This window comes from Macaca fascicularis, chromosome 19, assembly GCF_037993035.2.
Source record: "Macaca fascicularis isolate 582-1 chromosome 19, T2T-MFA8v1.1".
Lineage (NCBI taxonomy): Eukaryota > Metazoa > Chordata > Mammalia > Primates > Cercopithecidae > Macaca > Macaca fascicularis.
Window position 1 is genome coordinate 2,077,573 of NC_088393.1, and position 21,337 is coordinate 2,098,909.

General features: G+C 60.5%; 2 protein-coding genes across 16 annotated transcripts; one reads left to right on the forward strand and one right to left on the reverse strand.

Moving 5' to 3' along the window:
- Positions 1-9,506, reverse strand: PCSK4 (proprotein convertase subtilisin/kexin type 4). 14 transcript variants are annotated; one of them, XR_012428190.1, is made up of 15 exons: positions 8,998-9,197; positions 8,633-8,737; positions 7,350-7,442; positions 7,126-7,254; positions 6,948-7,024; positions 6,766-6,854; positions 6,141-6,313; positions 5,853-5,973; positions 2,590-2,690; positions 2,409-2,512; positions 2,215-2,332; positions 1,849-2,028; positions 1,461-1,585; positions 923-1,045; positions 1-777 (listed from the first exon to the last, which is right to left on the reverse strand). XR_012428190.1 is itself a non-coding variant. In XM_074025214.1 (15 exons), exons 3-15 carry the CDS (start codon positions 7,350-7,352, stop codon positions 395-397), a joined length of 1,818 nt encoding a protein of 605 aa, XP_073881315.1. In that variant the 5' UTR covers positions 7,353-7,442; positions 8,633-8,737; positions 9,449-9,506; the 3' UTR covers positions 1-394. The 14 variants fall into 14 exon arrangements, 12 of the variants coding, with proteins under 12 accessions (XP_073881315.1, XP_073881314.1, XP_045234666.2 ...); XM_074025214.1 differs by lacking the exon at positions 8,998-9,197 and adding an exon at positions 9,449-9,506 and having other exon boundaries at positions 5,853-6,065; XM_074025213.1 differs by having other exon boundaries at positions 972-1,045; positions 5,853-6,065.
- A 539-nt stretch (positions 9,507-10,045) lies between these two features.
- Positions 10,046-17,282, forward strand: REEP6 (receptor accessory protein 6). 2 transcript variants are annotated; one of them, XM_045378737.2, is made up of 6 exons: positions 10,046-10,242; positions 14,439-14,532; positions 14,613-14,751; positions 15,638-15,806; positions 15,963-16,043; positions 16,544-17,282. In XM_045378737.2, the coding sequence occupies exons 1-6, from the start codon at positions 10,128-10,130 to the stop codon at positions 16,579-16,581; spliced, it is 636 nt and encodes a 211-aa protein (XP_045234672.1). In that variant the 5' UTR covers positions 10,046-10,127; the 3' UTR covers positions 16,582-17,282. The 2 variants fall into 2 exon arrangements, with proteins under 2 accessions (XP_045234672.1, XP_005587462.1); XM_005587405.4 differs by lacking the exon at positions 15,963-16,043.
- Positions 17,283-21,337: the final 4,055 nt, after the last annotated feature.

Sequence of the window (21,337 nt, forward strand, 5' to 3'; positions counted from 1 at the left end):
CACCTTCTAGCAACCTTTATTTGCAAACTCTGAGGGTGGACGCGGTGCCCGAGACGGACAGTGTCACGTTTCTCTCCCCCCACTTTCCCCTGGCTTCTGGGGTGCTCCAGCCTCTCCCCCCAGCCCACTCCCACCCAAACCCAAAATGCATAGGAGACTTCTCTCTCTCTCTTCCCCCCAGGCTGCGGGGTTCCACGGGGCCCACGCCTGGCAGGCCGGGCGTCGGGGGCTGGTGCTGGCTCCTCTGGGCCAGCCTGGGGAGGCAGCAGGGCAACAGTGCCTGTCAGGGACCCAGGCAGGGGCAAGGTCACTTTCTGAGCTGACAACTTCGGGTTCCAGCTGGCAGCCGGACCTGGGGTTTGGTGGGCGTGGCCCTGGCACGGGAGAGCCAGGTCTATGGCGGGAGGTCCATGGACATGCTGTAGAGGACAGGGCCTTGGAGGGTCATGGCCAGGAGGCCCAGCACCATGGCTGAGGCTGGGCAGCGGTGCTGGGGGCAGGCGGCAGCTCTAAGCCGGGGGCTGCTGTCAGGGGTGGTGGGTCCCACGCAGGAGCCCTGCTGCTGGTCCAGTGTAGAGGATGGGGGACAGGAGGTGCAGTCCTTCAGGGAGCCGCCACGGCAAGTGTAGCAGGAGGAGTGGCAGCTGGAGCAGACCCTCAGCGCGAGCGCCGCCGTGTGCCCAGGCCTGGCAGTCACCAGCCTTGTGTGGTTGAAGAACCGCGGGGGGCAGTAGGCCAGGCAGAGCCGTCCCAGGATGTAGGCGGGGCCGTCACATACTGCTCAGGGACACGGATGCAAAGACCCGTGAGCTCACCACCCGCGGCCTGTTGCCCGCCACCCGCCCGCCCGGGGCCACATGCACGCTGCCCACGGTGGCCACCGCCACCTCCCAGCAGTGGGCCCTGCAGCGCCGGCACTCACCCTGGCACAGCCCCTCAGTGTCCCGCTGCACACACGCGCTGCTGGTCACCTGGGGGCCTGTAGGCCGCGCTGTCATGTCCTCGGCTGTCCCGTAGAGCAGCAGCGTGTAGCGGTACAACATCCCTGGGCAGGGGTCGCGGGTGGGCACAGGAGGAGGAGGAGGCTCTTGGCGGCCTGGTCCTGGTAGTCCCCAGGCTCCCTCTCCTGCAGCTCCCACCCGGGGCCCCAGACTGGTCCACATGTCTCAGGGAATTGCACGCCTACTGTGCACCTGTCACTGGACACCGAAATCTCCCGGGTGACGACACACCTACTGTGCATCTGTCACTGCACACCTACTGTGTGCCTGTCACTGCACACCATCTCCCGGGTGACTGCACGCCGACTGTGTGCGTGTTCTCTTGGAGAAGGCCACTGGGAACCCCTTGTGCAGTGGGGTCACCAAGGCTAACTCCGGAGCCCCTGGGGGGAGGTTGGAGAGCCAAGCCCCGCCCACCATGGTCCTGCCCCGCCCACCACAGCCCCGCCCCGCCCTCACCCGTGTTGAAATAGTAGCCCTTGTTCTCCAGGCCCAGGGTCCACACGCCTTGTGGGTTCTCATCCCAGAAGTGGGTGGACATGAAGACCCAGTTGTTGTAGCCTTCAGTGCTGACATCCAAGGGTCTGCGACAGAAGGGCGGGTGGGGGTGGGGGTGTCAAGAGGGATGGCTTTGTGAAGCCCGCAGAGTCCCACCAAGTGTCTGATCGCACGTGCTGGTGGCCGGGCGTCCTCTGGGTGTGGGTGGGGGCGTGACTCGGGGGTCCCATCCACTAGGCTGCCGTGTGACTCCTGTGGGCCTGGCCCCTCGCCGTGAGGACACTCCCGGTAGATGGCAGCGTTTACCCACAGGGCGTGAGGCCGCCCCTCCCCTCTGCGGGCCGCTCACCGTATGGCCACGAGTGTGGAGCGCGTGCCCATGGGGCTGGTGAGTGAGATCTCCAGGTCTCCGCGCCTGCTGTAGGACAACGTCAGCTGCGCCTGCACGTGCTCCAGCGAGCGGATGGAGTTGTGGCGGCCGGCGCAGGCCGACACGTTTTTCCTGATGTAGATCAGCGGCAGGATGGGGCTGGGGGGGTCGAGGGGTGAGGACCCTCCTGCGGCCTGCTGGGGGGTGGGGGGGCGGCCAGCAGGCGAGGTCGGGGCTTAGAGGTCACGGGGTCCAGCCCTCATTTTACAGATGGGTAAACTGAGGCCTCAGGCCTGTCCCCCACACCCCCAGCGGTGATAGCGGAGGGGCACGCAGGGGTCTCACGTGGGGCGGTTCTGGACCCGGACGGCACACTTCCTCTGCGGCTGGGTGGGCAGCCAGGTGCGGGCGGTGTCCACCAGCAGCCCGGCGTCCAGCAGCCCGTAGCCGTAGTGATGGCTCACTGTGCGGAAGGGCGGCTGTCATTCCCCCTGTGGGCCCGGGGTCTCCACCCCCGCCCCCGCCCGGCCCCGCCGCACCTTGGCGCCCTACGCCGTTGGTCCTCCAGTCCTCGGCCTGCAGGTGCGCCGGCTTGGACGCGCGGACCACCAGATGCTGCATATCTCTCCACGTCAGGAACGGGCTGCAGGGGGCGGGGGCGGGTGAGCCGGGGGCTGCGCCTGGGGCGAGGGCGGTGGGCGGGGCCCCGCAATCACCTACTTGGCCTCCAGCGCTAGCGCGATCATGCCGGCAGCCAGTGGGGCTGAGGCCGAGGTGCCCGTGTGCTGGTCCGTGCACTGGTGATGCAGGTCCGTGGTGACCTGAGGGCAGAGGGGGGGCGGGACTCGGGGGACCGTGCACAGTGAGAATACAGCCCTTCTTCAAAAAGTACCAAGGACTGGGCAGGCGCGGTGGCTCAGGCCTGTCATCCCAGCACTTTGGGAGGCCGAGGTGGGTGGATCACCAGAGGTCAGGAGTTCGGGACCAGCCTGGTCAACATGGAGAAACCTCGTCTCTACTAAAAGTACAAAAAAATTACCCAGGCATGGTGGCAGGTGCCTGTAATCCCAGCTACTCAGGAGGCTGAGGCAGGAGAATGGCATGAACCCAGGAGGTGGAGCTTGCAGTGAGCCAAGTTCGGGCCGCTGCACTCCAGCCTGGGTGACAGCGAGATGCTGAGGGGAGGGGAGGGGAGGGGAGGGGAGGGGAGGGGAGGGGAGGGGAGGGGAGGGGAGGGGAGGGGAGGGGAGGGGAGGGGAGGGGAGGGGAGGGGAGGGGAGGGGAGGGGAGGGGAGGGGAGGGGAGGGGGAGAGAGAAGAGAAAGAGAGAGAAAGAGAGAAAAAGAAAGAAAAGAAGAAAGGAAAGAAAGAAAGAGAGAGAAAGAGAAAAAGAAAGAAAGAAAGAAAGAAACTAAAGATTGAGCTTAAAAGGTGCCTGCTGGGTCATATGCCCGGAAGCCGGCCCTGCCTGAGACATGTGCAGGTCAGCGATGGGGCAGCAGCAGTAGGACCACAGGGCAGCCCTGGCAGGAAACTCGCCTGGGTTTGGAGGTATTCAGGGAAGCACTTGCTATGTACCTGGCCCCGGAGCCTGAGAGATGACCCAGGCCCTCCTGGTTCTGGCCTGATGAGCCCTGCAGGGGAGCTCATCACTGCCTCAGGGACTCTCAAACACTGGGAGGTGAGTGTATGAGATGGGGAAAGGCCTGGGAGACTTCCTGGAGGCAGTGGCCCCAGGTGGGGGTCTGAAGGAAGAGTCAGCAAGGGCAGAAGAGGGCAGTTGGCCGGGCGCGGTGGCTCAAGCCTGTAATCCCAGCACTTTGGGAGGCCGAGACGGGCGGATCACGAGGTCAGGAGATCGAGACCATCCTGGCTAACACGGTGAAACCCCGTCTCTACTAAAAATACAAAAAACTACCCGGGCGAGGTGGCGGGCGCCTGTAGTCCCAGCTACTCGGGAGGCTGAGGCAGGAGAATGGCGGGAACCCGGGAGGCGGAGCTTGCAGTGAGCTGAGATCCGGCCACAGCACTCCAGCCTGGGCGACAGAGCGAGACTCCGTCTCAAAAAAAAAAAAAAAAAAAAAAGAGAGGGGCAGTGATCGGGCACAGGGGCCTCCCCAAGGAGAATTTGAGGCAGGAGGGGCCTGGAGAAATGAGGGGGAACCTTCTTGCAAGGGGCTGAGACAGGTGGCTGGGGCCCAGGAGCTGGTTTCATCCAAGAACGCTGGTGGGCCACAGGAGGGCTGTGATTGGACTGGTGGGGTGGGATTTGGGTTTCATCTATGTATTTACTTTCTTAAGACAAGGTCTTGCTCTGCTGTCCAGGTGGAGTGCAGTGGTGTGATCATAGCTCACTGAAGCCTTGACCTCCTGGGCTCGAGCAATCCTCCCACCACAGCCTCCCGAGTAGCTAGGACCACAGATGTGTGCTATCAATCCCAGCCTAACTTTTTAATTTTTTGTAGAGATGGGGTCTCACTATGGTGCCCAGGCTGGTCTCAAACCCCTGGGCTCGCTGATCACGGTGGTTCACGTCTGTAATCCCAGCACTTTGGGAGGCTGAGGTGGGCGGATCACTTGAGGTCAGGAGTTTGAGACCAGCCTGGCCAACATGGTGAAACCCCTTCTCTACTAATAATACAAAAAGAAACCAGCCGGGCATGGTGGCACATGTCTGTAGTCGCAGCTACTCAAGAGGCTGAGGCATGAGAATTGCTTGAACCCGGGAGGTAGAGGTTGCAGTGAGCCGAGATCATGCCCCTGCACTCCAACCTGGGCAACAGAGTGAGACTGCATCTCAAAAACAAATAAATGAAAAGAAACCCTGGGCTAAAGTGATTCTCCCACTTTGGCCTCCCAAAGTGAGCTGTTGCACCCATCTGGATTTGTTTTTGTTTTGTTTTGTTTTTTGTTGAGACAGGGTCTCGCTCTGTGGCCTAAAATAGAGTGCAGTGGTGCAGTCTCGGCTCCCTGCAACCTCTGTCTCCTGGGTTCAAGCAGTTCTCCTGCCTCAGCCTTCTGAGTAGCTGGGATTACAGGCGCGTGCCACCATGCGTGGATAATTTTTTTTTTTTTTTGTATTTTTAGTAGAGATGAGGTTTTGCCATGTTGGCTAGGTTGGTCCTGAACTCCTGACCTCAGGTGATCCACCCACCTTGGCCTGCCAAAGTGATGGGATTACAGGCGCGAGCCACTGTGCTCAGCCTGGATTTGGGTTATTTATTTATTTATTTATTTATGAGATGGAAACTCGTTCTGTCACCCAGGCTGGAGTGCAGCGGCCCGATCTCAGCTCACGGCAAGCTCCACCTCCCGGGTTCATGCCATTCTCCTGCCTCAGCCTCCCGAGTAGCTGGGACTACAGGCGCCCGCCACCATGCCTGGCTAATTTTTTTTTTTTTTTTTTTTTTTTTTTTTTTTTTTTTTTTTTTGAGACGGAGTCTCGCTCTGTCGCCCAGGCTGGAGTGCAGTGACGCGATCTCGGCTCACTGCAAGCTCCGCCTCCCGGGTTCACGCCATTCTCCTGCCTCAGCCTCCCGAGTAGCTGGGACTACAGGCGCCCACAACCGCGCCCGGCTAATTTTTTGTATTTTTAGTAGAGACGGGGTTTCACTGTGGTCTCGATCTCCTGACCTTGTGATCCGCCCGCCTCGGCCTCCCAAAGTGCTGGGATTACAGGCGTGAGCCACCGCGCCCGGCCCTAATTTTTTGTATATTTAGTAGAGACGGGATTATTTAGTAGAGACGGGATTTCACCGTGTTAGCCAGGATGGTCTCGATCTCCTGACCTCGTGATCCGCCCGCCTCGGCCTCCCAAAGTGCTGGGATTACAGGCGTGAGCCACTGTGCCCGGCCTGGATTTGCGTTTTCAAAGCAGCTTTGGGAGGGTGCTAAGTCACAGCGGTGGGGCAGGAGGGAGGTGAGGAGGCCAGGCTGGGATGGCAGGGCCTGGGGAGGGGACCCTGTTGAGGCAGCTGCACTCACGATCTGGGGGTCGGTGGCCACGCCGCTGCTGTAGGTGGTGGTGAGGGTGGAGGCGCAGGCTTCGCTGTACCAGGGCACGCGGCCCTGCTGGGTGGTGCTGCCCACGGAGAGCGTGTGGATGCTGTTGGTGTAGCCGTCGCAGTTGCAGTCGTCGTAGTGCAGGCCGCCGTTGCCCGAGGCCCAGATGAAGAGCGTGCCCAGCCCGCCGCGGCCCTGGGAAACCAGGAGGGGCGGGGAGGGGGCGTCGGCCTGGCCTGCCACCCTGGCCCTCCTTGGGCTCCCACTCACCTTGGTCACGCCACGCCGGAAGGCCTCGCGGGTGAGGATGCCGGGGCCGTCCACCGTGCGGCCGTCATCCTCGGGGCCCCAGCTGGCGCTGTAAATGTGGATGTGCTGTGGCTGCAGGCTCAGCGACTGGGCCTCGATGACATCGGTGATGGTACCGTCCAGCATCCGCACGCCTGCAGAGCCAGGGTGGGAGGGCCGCTGCCACCAGCCCTGCCCTTCCCCACACCCCAGCCCACCCTGCGCCACCCTGCGCCACTCCCCAGCCCCACCCGGGCCACTCCACACCACTCCCCAGCCCCACCCGCGCCACTCCACGCCACTCCCCAGCCCCACCCGCGCCATTCCACGCCACTCCCCAGCCCCACCCGCGCCACTCCACACCACTCCCCAGCCCCACCCCGCGCCACTCCCCAGCCCCACCCGGGCCCTCTCTCTGCTCCCTGGAGTGGACCATCCGTATTGGCTCAGCACCCCCTGAGCCCCAGAGTCTGGGGCCCTAGCACCACCCAGCAGTGACGGGGGGGCTCCCGAGTCCTCCTTCCCTGGTCTGCGGGCCCAGCTCTCCGCCAGCATCACCCCCTTCCCTCTCTGTCCCCCAATGGTGCCGCTGGGGGACCCTGGGTACCTCCAATTCGGGCGTTGAAAGCGACCCCCACACCACAGAAGCCATTGTCGGCCATCGCGGCCACCTCCCCAGCACAGCGGGTCCCGTGCCTGGTGCCAGGGCCAAGAAGGGCTCCCGTCACGGCCTCCATCCCCCTGCCAGGTACTGGGGCTTCCCCCATGTGCTGTGGGAGCCCTGCTCACCGGTTCTCGTCGCTGGGGGTGTAGCGGGGCTGGGGGTCTGGGTCGTAGTCATTAAAGTCGTAGCTGGCCAGGGGGTCCTGGGGACAGGTGGGGATACGAGGGGGCTGGGAGGCGTCCTTGGGTGGAGCCGGTCTCGGCACCTGGGGCAGCCCTCGCCCCCAGCCACCCGCGGTCTCACGTAGTTGGCCCAGAGGTCTGGGTGGTCCTTCTCGATGCCATCGTCCAGCACAGAGACCACAATGCCCTGGCCTGACAGCCCCTGGCCCCAGGCCTGCAGGACACTCAGGTCTGGTTGGGCCTCGCTGTTCTGCAGGGGGAGGCAGGGTGGTGACCCTGTGAGGGCCTGGGGTCGAGGGCGCTAGTGGCCCTGTCCCCACCCACCCACCCTGGCTGCCCGCTCACCATGTACCACTGCTTGGAGAACCAGGGGTCTGTGGGCACCACCACAGAGCGTTTCACCCGCCGCCGTAGCGTCTGCTGCTGGAACCACTGCACCTACAGAGCAGAAGGTGGGTCAGGCCTGTCCGCTGCTCGCTCCTGGGGCCCCTCGTGGTTCAGGGAGTGAGGCAGCCCCATGCCCTGGGGCCCCGTGTTTGTGGGGGCTGCTCTCCAGCGTCCGCATGTACCTGGGGCTCTGTCTGCAGTCAGAGGGGACCGAGGCTTTTGGACCACCTGTCCTTGGGTCCACAGACGCATCGTCGCTGTCCCGGGTGACTGCAGGTCCCCAGGTCCCCACTCCACTCCTTCCCCCATCCCTGTTCTAGATCCTTCTCTCTCCTGCATCACTTCCTTTTTTTTTTTTTTTTTTTGAGACAGAGTCTTGCTCTGTCGCCCAGGCTGGAGTGCAGTGGTGCAATCTTGGCTCACTGCAACCTCTGCCTCCCGGGTTCAAGCGATTCTCCTACCTCAGCCTCCCAAGTAGCTGGGACTACAGGCGCACACCACCATGCCCAGTTAATTTTTGTATTTTTAGTAGAGACGGGGTTTCGCCATGTTGGTCAGGCTGGTCTCAAACTCCTGAGCTCAAATAATCTGCCTGCCTTGGCCTCCTGAAGTGCCGGGATTACAGGCATGAATCACCACACCAGGCCTGGCTTCTCTCTTGCAAACCACATCAGGAACCGGCCACTGCTTTCCCTCCCAGTGCTATAAGCAGGCAGCTGTCCAGTCCTGTTCAAGGCACTTCCTGGCCTCTGAGGGCTTCCAAGGCTCCATCTCAACCCCTCAGCTTGACATCTCAGGCATTTTCTAGACAGGGCCCAGCCCGATCGGACCCAGGCCCCTTTCTGAGCACCCGGACACTGCGTCCTGAGGGCCACTGGGTGACTTTAAGGCTCCTACTCTTTGGAACCCATTCCTGTGTTGTAAAATCCCCTTCCCTCCATCCTATGACCTAGACGGTGGGGAAGGCATTCCATCTGTTCCTCCTTACCAGAGCCCCTGGGACCCAGAGGAGGGAGGGGAAGGGCAAGAGGTGACCACTGTGTACCAGGCCCTGGCAGGCGCCATGATTTCCGTATCTGGGTCTCCCTCCCTCCTCCTGCTGTACAGACTTGTGGTCCAGGTGGGTCTGAGCCACAGAAAGCACACAGCTGTTCATAACAACCACGAGAACCACAGAAGATGGCTAGTGGCCCCAGGAGGCGGCTGAGACCCTGAGAGGGTGGCCTCCAGGCCAGGCTCACCTTGGGGTCTTTCTTCAGGTGCAGGCGGTGGCCCCAGTGCGGGGTCAGGGACTGCTGGACCACGCCCCGGTGCCGCAGGTGAAAGTACTGCCCATCAGGGAAGATCTGGGGATGTGGGGAAGCGGCCGCACCGATAGGACCAGGCTCCCCTGCTGGAGCCCCCGAGGACCGGTAACAGCCCCCTTTCTTGTCCTTCCCCACCAGGTGCTCTCTGGGAGTCCCAGAAGCTGAACTTGGCTGAGGCAGGGGTGGGCTGAGGCTCTTGATATTTAGGAGACCTTGTGGGCTCCCTCCCACTTGTCGGGGTCTAGGGTCCTCTAGTCCCTTCCACGCCCCCACTTCCCGTCCATCCCGGTCCCACCCACCGGCCCCAGGTTGACGAAGCCGAATTTGCGTGCCAGGCGCTCGACCTCCCGGTTACCCTGAGACACCCGGACGGCCCAGCTGCTGACATAGATGGGGGCTCGGACCGAGGCCCACCCCACAGCCCGGGGGCGGACGAGGGCCAGGGCCAAGACCCGGAGCAGCCACAGCGCAATCGGGGCGGGCCGCATGGAGGCGGGGCGGGGCCGGGGGCGGGGCCTGCGCAAAGCCCCTCCCTCCCGCCAAACCGCCGAGTGGACCCAGGCGTCCTCTCAGCCCCCGGCTCCATAGCAACGCGGAAGGCTTCGACTCCCAGGGGGCCTTGCGGCTACTCAGCCAAGACGGGCGCGAAGATCTGACAGAAGCGGGGCAGGGACGCACGCCTGCCCGTCTCCCGCAGACCCACACCTTCGGGAGCCTCAGTTTTCCCATTTGTACAACGACAAGACTAACCCAGAGAAGCGGGTTCACTGTTGCAGTAACGCGTCCTACCCTTTCTTTGGCCTCGCCCACTTTCCAACACACCCCTCCTTCGAGAATCAGCCCGGCCTCCTATCCGGGCTAATCAGAATCATTCTTTCGAGTAATCCCGCCTCCCCCGATAAGCCCCGCCCCGTTCCCGCCCCTACCATTCCAACCTGCCTCCTTTGTGATCAGCCCCGCCCTCCACTGCTCTCGCCAATGAATCGCGTCCCGTTTCTCCAATCGGCTCGGATTTTTCTTTAGCCCCACCCACCGGCTCCGCCCCCACCCGCGCCTCTCATCGCCCTGGCTCCACCCCCTCAGTGTCGCAGCCAATAATCCCGTCCCCTGACGCCGCCCTTCCAATCAGCTACGTCTCGCTCTGGCCCGGCCAATCGGTGCCCTGGGCCGGCGCGCCCCGCCCTCTCCCGGCGGGGTCTGGGCAGCGGCGGCAGCGGGCGGAGGGCTATGCGGCGGGGGAGACGGGGCAGGCCCCACCTCCTTTGTCCGCCCTGCCCTCCCATTGGTCCGGGCGGGGGGCCGGGGGCGGACACCGGCGCCGGGCCGGAGCAGCGCGGCTCAGGCTGCGGGAAAGCGGCGCGCGTGCAGCGGAGTGGGTGCGCGGGTCCGCGGGCGAGCTCGAGCAGCCAACCCCGGGCGCGTCGGGGCCATGGACGGCCTGAGCCAGCGCGTGGAGCGCTTCCTGGAGCAAAGGAACCTGGTCACCGACGTGCTGGGGGCGCTGGAGGCCAAGACCGGGCTGGAGAAGCGGTATCTGGCTGCAGGTGAGCCGTCGGCGCTAGCCCGTTTCGCCAACGGGCACACTGAGGCCATGGGCCCGGGGGTCGCAGGTCTGACTCCCTCCCCGGCTACGGGGTCCGGTCCTGCTCGTAGAGCGCGCGGGGTGACCGGGACTTCGAGGTCCACCCGCAACTCCTCCCTTGCCCGCGCCCTGCGACCCTGCTCCCGAGCCACCCCTCTCTAGCTTCCATCCCTGGCCGTCCCCCGCCGCCTCCTTCTGGGCGCTGGGTGCCTGCCATGCCGAAGTCCGGTTCTTCCAGTTGCCCAGTGGCCCCGGAGAGGCCAGGATGCCAGTGTCCTGCACGTTTCGCCGTCCCCCTCCCCCCGTGGACCCCGACCTGGCTGCAACAGTGGAGATCTTCCCGTTTTTCCGAGGGGAGGCTCCAGGCGGGGAGGGGAACGGACCGTCCCGGGGGGCTGCTCAGGACTCTCCTCTCCTCCTCCTCTCCTGCCCTAGCTCACCTTGCCCCGCTCAATGGCTTAGTGCCACCGCGCGTAAATATTTGTTAAGACGGAGTTGGGTTGTCTGACAGCTGTGATGTGGGGAGGTTGGACTGGGGCCCACAGAGCGGGAGATCCAGGCACCCCGATTGTGACTCCATTACAGTTCTTCCGGGCCTTTCACCCTTGGTGACGCCGCGCCCCTTCGCCTTTCCAAAACTACAGCAAGAGCATGTAGTAAGCGCTCCTTAAATGCCTCTCTCCCCACCTTTAAAACTTTTTTTTTGAGATCGAGTCTTGCCCTGCCGCACAGGCTGGAGTGCAGTGGTGCAATCTCAGCTCACTGCAACCTCTGCCTCCTGGGTTCAAGCGATTCTCCTGCCTCAGCCTCCTGCGCAGCGGGGATTACAGACGCAGGTCACCATGCCCGGCTAATTTTTGTATTTTTAGTAGAGACGGGGTTTCACTATGTTGGCCAGGCTGGTCTCGAACTCCTGGCCTCAGGTGATCCGCCCACCTCAGCCTCCCAAAGTGCTGGGATTACAGGTGTGAGCCACCTTGCCTGGCCTAAAACTTTTTAAAGTTAACTTTTTTAAGAGACAGGGTCTCACTATGTTACCCAGACTGGTCTCAAACTCCTGGGCTCAAGCGATCCTTCTGCCTCAGCCTCCCAAAGCTCTGGGATTTACGTGGGAGCCACTGCTCCCAGCCCCACTGGCTCTGCCTTCTCTTCCAGGAAGCTCCGCAGAATGACTTGAAAGGACTTGATCTGGGCCTGGGGTGTTCTGGGTAGAGGACAGTGCCACTTTTTTGAGCACCTTCTGCAGGTGGATCCCCGGAGTCCAGTCCCCCCCTCCATTTTCCCACCATCTGGGGGTTCCCATGCCAGGCAGCCTGAGAACAGTCTGAAATCTGTGTCCAGACCCTGGAGGTCCCCAGGTGCCTGGTCCCATGTGCAGTGCAGCAGGTGGCATGGGCATGGCCTGGCTGTGCCTGCCCCCGGGAGCAGGTCCCTGGCCTCTGCCCTCCCTTTCCACATCCCTGGGGCCAGTGGGCAGGAATTTAGGTCACAGAGCGCCCAGGAGGCAGGCAGCAGGGAGGGGCTGGCTGGGGCACTGTGTCACCAGAGAGGAAACTGAGGCACAGTTTCCTCTGCGCCTGTTGTGTCTGAGGCGTACACCCCTCCACCCCGCCCACTCCCAGTCCCATCTGCTGCTAATCGTGGGGGCTGGGCCCCCCTCCACAGTTCTGATGTCCAAGGTCATCCTCCCGTTGCTGAAGCTGCAGGAACAGGGATTTAAGGGAGGGACACCCTGGGAGAGTCACTCCTCCCCACAAGCCAGGCCTGGGGAGAGGTAGCATTCCCTCATCCCCCTTCTCCCACCTCATTTAAATCGACAAATCCCACACCCCTGGGTAACATACGAAGAAACTCAGAGGAGACAGTGACCGGGAGGCCACACAGCCTCCCAGCTGGGGGACTCCGCCTACCCGTGACCTCAGGTGCTTGTGGATAAAGACTAAAGCAGGTAGGAGGGGCTGGGAGGGACTTGGGCCTCTGCCCTTTGGTCCGGAAGCAGCCTCTATCTCACTCTGCAGATAGCAGCTCCAGGGGAGGAGGAAGGAGGCTGTCCAAGCTCTCTGAAGCACGGGGGTTCCCTGTGTGACCTTGGGCAACACCCACCCACCCCCAGTTCTGAATAAGATAATTCAGGGAAAGCACAAAACCTGGCACACAATAGGCGCTTAATAAATGCAGCTGTCGTCATCATTCTTTTCAGAGCCAGGTTCAGGATTGGGGCTGAGCTGGACACACACACCTTTTTCTCTGAACACCCTCCTTGCTGGGACTGTGTTATTGTTGCCTGAAGGCACTTAATAAATGTGGAGAAGGGCAGGTCGCGGCGGCTCACGCCTGGAATCCCAGCACTTTGGGAGACCGAGGCGGGCGGATCACCTGAGGTCAGGAATTTGAGACCAGCCTGGCCAACATGGTGAAACCCCGTCTCTACTAAAAATACAAAATTCAGCTGGGTGTGGTGGCACGCTCAGCTACTCAGGAGGTTGAGGCAGGAGAATCGCTTGAGTCCGGGAGGCGGAGCTTGTAGTGACCTGAGATTGTGTCGCTACACTCCAGCCTGGACGACAGAGCAAGGCTCCGTCTCAAAAATAAATAAATGAATAAAAATAAACGCGCAGAAAGGAGTTCTCTCTGTTAACTTGTTATTACTTTTTTTTTGCAACAGAGTTTCGCTCTTGTTGCCCAGGCTGGAGTGCAATGGCATGTTCTCGGCTCATCACAACCTCTGCCTCCTGGGTTCAAGCAATTCTCCTGCCTCAACCTCCTGAGTACCTGGGATTACAGGCATGCGCCACCACTCCCGGCTAATTTTGTATTTTTAGTAGGGATGGGGTTTCTCCATGTTGGTCAGGTTGGTCTCGAAATCCTGACCTCAGGCGATCCACCCACCTCAACCTCCCAGAGTGCTGGGATTATAGGCATGAACCACTGTGCCCAGCCCTCTCTGTTAACTTGAAACCATAAGAGGCAGGGGCCATTACCATTCCCACTTACCAAGGGGGAAACTGAGGCTCCGTGCAGCCACAGCCTTGCTCAGTGCCGGCTGGTGAGTGCACAGCCAACCAAAGGGCTCTCCTCCACCCGGGGGACCGAGATGCTGGGGTTTGCTGCCTCCAAGACGGGGGGGGGGTAGTACTGCCCCCCACCCTGCCCCAGGGACACTGGGTGATGTCTAGGGATATCTGTGGTCGTCATGACTGGGGAGCTGATGGCATGGAGAGGGCAGAGGCCAGGGACGCTGCTCAGCACCCTGCAGTGTCCAGGACAGCCACCTCCCCTCCCCGCCGAAAACAACCAAGAATGACCCAGCCCCGAACATCAGCAGTGCCAAGGCAGAGAAACCCTGCACTAAGATAACGGATGAAACAGTTGCGTTTCTCAGCTCTGGAACCAAGTCTTCATGACAGCCTGGCCTCCCTTGCAGGCTTCACCCATCCCTTATGTTGAAACATTAGCCTCGTTTCCCAGCGCCTCCCATAGGGCCTGGAACGAGATGCCTATCATTGCAGATTATGCTCATTCTTTTTTTTTTTTTTTTTTGAAAAAGAATCTCACCCAGGCTGGAGTGCACTGGCGCAAGCTCTGCTCACTGCAACCACCGCTTCCTGGGTTCAAGCGATTCTCCCGCCTCAGCCTCTCAAGTAGCTGGGATTACAGGCGCCCGCCACCAAGTCTGGCTAATTTTTGTGTTTTTAGTAGAGATGGGGTTTCACCATGTTGGCCAGGCTAGTCTCGAACCCCTGAACTCAGGTGGTCTGCCTGCCCGGTCCGCCCACCTCGGCCTCCCAAAGTGCTGGGATTACAGGCGTGAGCCACCACATCTGGCCAGATTACACTTACTCACTCAGCAAACACTTTATTGGATAGCTATTCTGCACCCACCCCCACTGCCCAGTGTCAAGCTCCTGCCTGCCCTTGGGGAGCTCTCAACCATGGTGGGGGACATGGACACATTGACCAGTTACAGGCACAAGGCTCGGGGCCTAGGGACACGATGGGGGGATGCACAGACACTTTGGGGGCAGTGGACACATCCTAGAGGCATCACCAAGGCTTCTGAGGAGGTTGCAGTCTCTGTCGACTGAAAGGAGGCCTGGGTGCTGTCATGGGGACTCAGCAGGTCCCTGGCCCTAGCACACCACCACCTCTCTCCCGCAGGAGCCGTCACTCTGCTAAGCCTGTATCTGCTGTTCGGATACGGAGCGTCTCTGCTGTGCAATCTCATCGGATTTGTTTACCCCGCATATGCCTCGTGAGTGCACGGCTGGCTGCCCACGTGGGGGGATCTGGGGGCTCCCGGGCAGCCCCTGACCCTGCTGTGCCTCCCTGCAGAATCAAAGCTATCGAGAGCCCAAGCAAGGACGACGACACTGTGTGGCTCACCTACTGGGTGGTGTACGCCCTGTTCGGGCTGGCCGAGTTCTTCAGCGATCTACTCCTGTCCTGGTTCCCTTTCTACTACGTGGGCAAGGTGGGCCCTGCCAGGGCGGGTACAGCCATGGAGCGCATGGGGCTTGGGGATTCCTGGGAGGTATTGGGGCCAGGAGGTCCGGAGGAAAGAATACCAGGAGATGGGAGATGGGAGGGGAAGACTCAGTCCTTTCCCTGGGGAAACGGGCCCTGTCCGGGGGCTGATGGTGGAGGGCCCACCTTGAAGGGTGTCTGATGGTGGAGACCCAAGCCTGCTCCAATAGGATGTCTGATGGTGGAGGACTCACCCTAAAGGATGTCTGATGGTGGAGGGTTCACCCTACAGGATGTCTGATGGTGGAGGGCCCACCCTAAAGGATGTCTGATGGTGGAGGGCCCACCCTACAGGATGTCTGATGGTGGAGGGCCCACCCTAAAGGATGTCTAATGGTGGAGGGCCCACCCTACAGGATGTCTGATGGTGGAGGGCCCACCCTAAAGGATGTCTAATGGTGGAGGGCCCACCCTACAGGATGTCTGATGGTGGAGGGCCCACCCTAAAGGATGTCTAATGGTGGAGGGCCCACCCTACAGGATGTCTGATGGTGGAGGGCCCACCCTGAAGGGTGTCTGATGGTGGAGACCCAAGCCTGCTCCGATAGGATGTCTGATGGTGGAGGGTTCACCCTAAGGGATGTCCGATGGTGGAGGGTCCACCCTACAGGATGTCTGATGGTAGAGGGCTCACCCTAAAGGGTGTCTGATGGCGAAAACCCAGGCCCATCCCAATAGGATGTCTGATGGTGGAGGGCCCCCCCAAAGGGTGTCTGATGGTGGAGACCCGGTTCCTGTCCAAGGTGGGCATGTGGTGGGGTAGTGCAGCCTCTCTCCCCTCCAGGGGCACAGAGCTGGGTGGGGCTGCGTGTAACTCCTGCCCTGCCCTGCAGTGCGCCTTCCTGTTGTTCTGCATGGCCCCCAGGCCCTGGAACGGGGCTCTCATGCTGTATCAGCGCGTCGTGCGCCCGCTGTTCCTAAGGCACCACGGGGCCGTGGACAGAATCGTCAACAACCTCAGCGGGCGAGCCCTGGACGCGGCGGCCGGAATAACCAGGAACGGTGGGTGCTTGCAGGCACCCGGCTGCCTCTGACCGTCTCCTGGGTCTCCACCTGTCTCCACCTTGCCTCCCTTTCTGACTTTGACTGCCCACTGTCTGGCATCTTGGCCGCCCCCTCTCACTGTCCGCCTCTCTCTCTCACGCTTCCGGGAACCAGTCTTGCAGGCGCTGGCCCGTAGCCGGGCAGGCGTCACTCCAGCGGCTGTGGCCGGGCCCTCCACTCCCCTGGAAGCTGACAGTACGTAACCCGTGGGGGAGGTAGGAGCTGTGTGTGTGTGTGCGCATGTGTTTGAGTGTGTTTGCTGTTGCACATGTGTTATTGTGCGTGCATGTTTTGTCATGTGCATGACGGTGTGTGTGTGCATGGCTCAAGCGTATGTTTGGTGTTTCCATGTGTGTATAAGTGAGCAAGGGAGCATGGTTTCTCACGTGTGCATGTGTGTGACCACGTGTACAGGTGTATGTGCACGTGTGTGTGCATGCATGTGTGCGTGCGTGTGACCACGTGTGCATGTATGTGTGTGAGCGTGTGACTGCACATGTGCGTGCTGTGTGCACCCCTCTGTGTATAGGTGACCATGAAAGCGTGCGTGTGGTCGACACCATCTCTGCTGAGGGTGGCTGCCCCGCCCCTCGACTTTCCATGCTCACATCCAGTAGCCTCAGTCCCACCTGTGAGCAGTCAGCGGAGCCCAGGCCTGCCTCATCGCCCTCCCCCGCCTGCCCCTCTCTCTGCAGTCAAGCCAAGCCAGACCCTGCAGCCGAAGGACAAGTGAAGCAGCCCCCCGGGCCTCGCAAGGACCTCCCGGCTGGTGAGGAGGGGGCCGCGCCGGGCTCCCAGGCCTCCACATCGTCTTCAGCGCATCTCTCGACGGCAGCCCACGCCAGTCCCTCGGGTCCAGGCAAGGCCCTGGGGGTCTCCTTAAATGCCACCTCGGGCAAGTCCCAGTCCCAGTCCTCGGCCACCCCCAGCTCTGAATCCCAGGGCCAGCTGCCCTCCAGCTCTGGCCGTGGCAAGGCCCAGGGCCAGCGTCGGGCACGGGTCAGCTCCCAGCGGTCTCAGCAACGCACCCAGCTGCCTGGTACTTCCTCCGGCCCCTCCCAGTCAGCCCTCCCATCCTCGAGGCCCCTGCAGCCACCCAACGTCACCTCCAGCCCGGTCTCACCCGTGGTCCAGTCTCCCAGCAGCAGCAACGTCCCCACGCAGCCTCCCAGCAAGCCCCCTGGTGAGCCAGAGGACACAGTCCCCAAGACCAGCGGACAGCGCCAGAAGCAATCCTCGAAACAGCTTGCCAGCAGCACCTCAGTGCCCGAGCTGGTCCCCTGCCACTCCGGGACCTCTCTGGAGTACACTTCGGAGTCCACCACTGAGATCACCTGCAGCTGGCCACACCACAGGCCCCCGTGCCTGCAGCACTACTGGTGCCTGAAACACCTGGCCTGCTAGGAGGCTCCAATAAAGCTAACCCGGACCAGACCTGCGCTCCACGTGTCTGGGGGAGGGGCTGCGAGGGCACTGTTCCATTTAATCAGGCACGAATCCCAGCTGTGCCGACCAGCCCCATAACATAGATGAGGAGACCGAGGCCCAGAGGCTAATTCACCCACTCAAGGTCCACCTGCATGGCCAGGATGGGTGCAAGCCCCGGAAATGCTTGTCCTTAACCTCAGTGCTTTCTCCCCTCCCGAGCTAGTTGTCTGGCCCATTTGCATTAGCCTGCTTCTCTTAAAACTCCCCCAGGTGGGCGCGGTGGCTCAGGCCTGTAATCCCAGCACTTTGGGAGGCCGGGGCGGGTGGATCACCCGAGGTCAGGAGTTCAAGACCAGCCTGGGCAAAATGGCGAAACCCCGTCTGTACTAAAAAATACAAAAATTAGCCAGGCATGGTGGTGGGCGCCTATAATCCCAGCTACCCTGGAGGCTGAGGCATGAGAATTGCTTGAACCCAGGAGGCAGACGGAGTTGCAGTCAGCTGAGATCACGCCACTGCACTCCAGCCTGGGCAACAAGAGCAAAACTGTCTCAAAAAAAAAAAAAAAAGTTAGCAGGATAAACCACAAAGCCTGATATTATATTTGTCCAAGGGGCCATAACTCAGTTATTCTCAACCCAGAGCAGTTTTGTCCCCAGGCCTCTGGGTCTTGTCTGGAGACACATTTTTTTTTTTTTTTTTATGAGACAGGTTCTGGCTTTGTTGCCCAGGCTGGAGTGTAGTAATTTAATCATGGCTCACTGCATCCTCAGCCTCCTGAGCTCAAGAATTCCTCCTCCCTTGGCCTTCTGTGTAGCTGGGACTGCAGGCGCACACCACCATGCCTGGCCATGATCACTGCACTCCAGCCTAGGCAACAGAGGAAGACCTTGTCTCCAAAAGAAAAAGAGTGGTGAGCCGGGCGTGGTGGCTCACACCTGTAATCCCAGCACCTTGGGAGGCCAAAGCAGGAGAATGACCCGAGGTCGGGAGTTCGAGACCAGCCTGGCCAACATGGTGAAACACTGTCTCTACTTATAAATACAGTAATTAGCCAGGCATGATGGCACATGCCTGGAGTCCCAGCTACTTAGGAGGCTGAGGCAAGAGAATCACTTGAGCCTGGGAGGCAGAGGTTGCAGTGAGTGGAGATCGTGCCATTGCACTCCAGCCTGGGCGACAGAGTGAGACTCCATCTCAAGAAAATAAATAAATAAAAAGGCTGGGTGGGGCTCACGCCTGTAATCCCAGCACTTTGGGAGGCCGAGGAGGGCGGATCATGACGTCAGGAGATCAAGACCATCTTGGCCAACATGGTGAAATCCCGTCTCTCTAAAATACAAAAAATTAGCCAGGTGTGGTGGCACATGCCTGTAATCCCAGCTACTTAGGAGGCTGAGGCAGGGGAATTGCTTGAACCCGGGAGGTGGAGGTTGCAGTGAGCCGAGATAGCACCACTGTACTCCAGCCTGGCAACAGAGCAAGACACTTTCTCAAAAAAAAAAAAAAAAAAGTGTTCTAGGCAGAGGGCACAGCCTGTGCAAAGGCCTTGAGGCAAGACCATGCTGGTGAGTAGGAGGCACAGAGGGGAGGCTCCTGTGGCTGGAGCACAGAAGGGAAGGGCAGGGAGGAGGGAGGTCAGGGAGGAGGGAGGGCAGGGAGGAGGGAGGTCAGGGAGGACGGAGGGCAGGGAGGAGGGAGGTCAGGGAGGAAGGAGGTCAGGGAGGAAGGAGGTCAGGGAGGAGGGAGGGCAGGGAGGAGGGAGGTCAGGGAGGAGGGAGGTCAGGGAGGAGGGAGGGCAGGGAGGAGGGAGGTCAGGGAGGAGGGAGGGCAGGGAGGAGGGAGGTCAGGGAGGAGGGAGGGCAGGGAGGAAGGAGGTCAGGGAGGAGGGAGGTCAGGGAGGAGGGAGGGCAGGGAGGAGGGAGGGCAGGGAGGAAGGAGGTCAGGGAGGAAGGAGGTCAGGGAGGAGGGAGGTCAGGAAGGAGGGAAAAGGAGTTTTCAGGGCTGCACCACACAGGCACTGAGAGGGCACAGGGGCACTTTCTCTTTGTTTTTTGAGACGGAGTTTCACTCTTGTTGCCCAGGCTGGAGTGCAATGACATGATCTTGGGTCACTGCAACCTCTGCTTCCTGGGTTCAAGCGATTCTCCTGCCTCAGCCTCCTGAGTAGCTGGGATTACAGGCACCTGCCACCACGCCCGGCCCAGGACTTTGTCTTTTACTCCGGGTGCAGGATTTATCAGAGCAAAGAGCAAAGGTAATGATTAATCACCCCCGACCCTGTGTCGGTGACCACATGGGGATGGCAGACCAGGCTGTCAGGATCTGCCGATCACTGGCCCGGCTGCTTTGAAGAATGTGGTCTGGTCATGGCCCCGAGGGAGAAGAGAGGGTGCCGAGCTCGCTCTGCACCTGGCATGGTCCCTCACTTTCTTTTTCTTTTTCTTTTTTTTTTTGAGATGGAGTCTCGCTCTGTCACCCAGGCTGGAGTGCTGTGGCGCGATCTCTGCTCACTACAAGCTCCGCCTCCCAGGTTCAAGCAATTCCCCTGCCTCAGCCTCCCAAGTAGCTGGGACCACAGGCACCCGCCATCATGCCTGGCTAATTTTTTGTATTTTTAGTACAGACGGGGTTTCACCATGTTAGCCATGATGGTCTTGATCTCCTGACCTCAAGTGATCCACCCGCCTCGGCCTCCCAAAGTGCTGGGATTACAGGCATGAGCCACCGCGCCCGGCCTTTATTTTTTTAAATAGATAGGGGGTTTCACTCTGTGACCCAGGCTGGAGTGCAACAGTGCAACCACAGCTCACTGTAGTCTCGACCTCCTGGGCTCAAGCAATTCTCCTGCCTTAGTTTCACAAAGTGTTGGGATTATAGGCATGAGCCACCACAGCTGGCCTAAAATGGTAAATGGAGGCCGGGCTCGGTGGCTCATGCCTGTAATCCCAGCTCTTTGGGAGGCTGAGGCGAGCAGATCGCCTGAGGTCAGGAGTTAAAGACCAGCCTGGCCAAATGGTGAAACCCTGTCTCTACTAAAAATATAAAATTAGCCAGGCGTGGTGGCGGGTGCTTGTAATCCCGGCTACTCAGGAGGCTGAGGCAGGAGAATCACTTGAACCCGGAAGGCGGAGGGTGCAGTGAGCCAAGATTGCGCCATTGCACTCCAGCCTGGGCGACAAGAGCAAAACTCCGTCTCAAAAAATAAATAAAAATAAATAAAAGGAGGAAAGAGTGACAGCCGGGTGCAGTGACTGACACCTGTAATCCAGCGCTTTAGGATGCTGAGACAGGAGATTCGCTTAAGGCCAGGAATTCAAGACTAGTCTTGGCAACATAGAGAGACACCCTCTGTACCAAAAATAAAAGAAAAATCAGCCACACATGGTGGCATGCACCTGTAGTCCTAGCTACACCGGAGGCTCAGTCAGGAGGATCACTGGAGCCCGGAAGGTGGAGGCTGCGGTGAGCTATGATGGCATCGTTGCAATCCAGCCTGGGAGACACAGTCAGACCCTGGCTCAAAAAAACAAAAATAACAAAGATACCTGAACGTTCACTAGTTGGCTTTAAAGCTAAAGCGCAAATCTGGAGACCATTTATTGCCGATTGTTACGTGGTTCTCACTGGAAACAATGTCGTCATTTTCAAATCATGCTGGGGTCCTCTGGCCCACGTGGGAATGGTGTGCTCCTGGCGGTGGGGACTGTGGGACAGCCTCATGCGTGTTTCTCCCTGGCCTCAGGCACAGCCTGGGGTCCCTGTTAGCTCCCCTGGCGTGTTGGGCAGCCCCCAGGGTGACTGTCTGAGATCCAGGCGCCAGGGCAGTGGCTGAGAGAGACCTGAAACCTCCATTCCCTGGCACACCCCAAACCACAGCCGGGGAGAGGGGACCGCCTTGCAGACTAGCTGGGGAGGGAGGGCAGTGGAGGCCCGGCAGGCACCGACAGTGGCCTCAGGAGCCAGTGCTGTCACGAGGAGGCCTGCAAGAGGGGCCCGCGTCCATGGGGAAGCGAGTGCCCACGCGGAAGTGGGCTCAGGGCACCTGGGCTGCAAGCCAC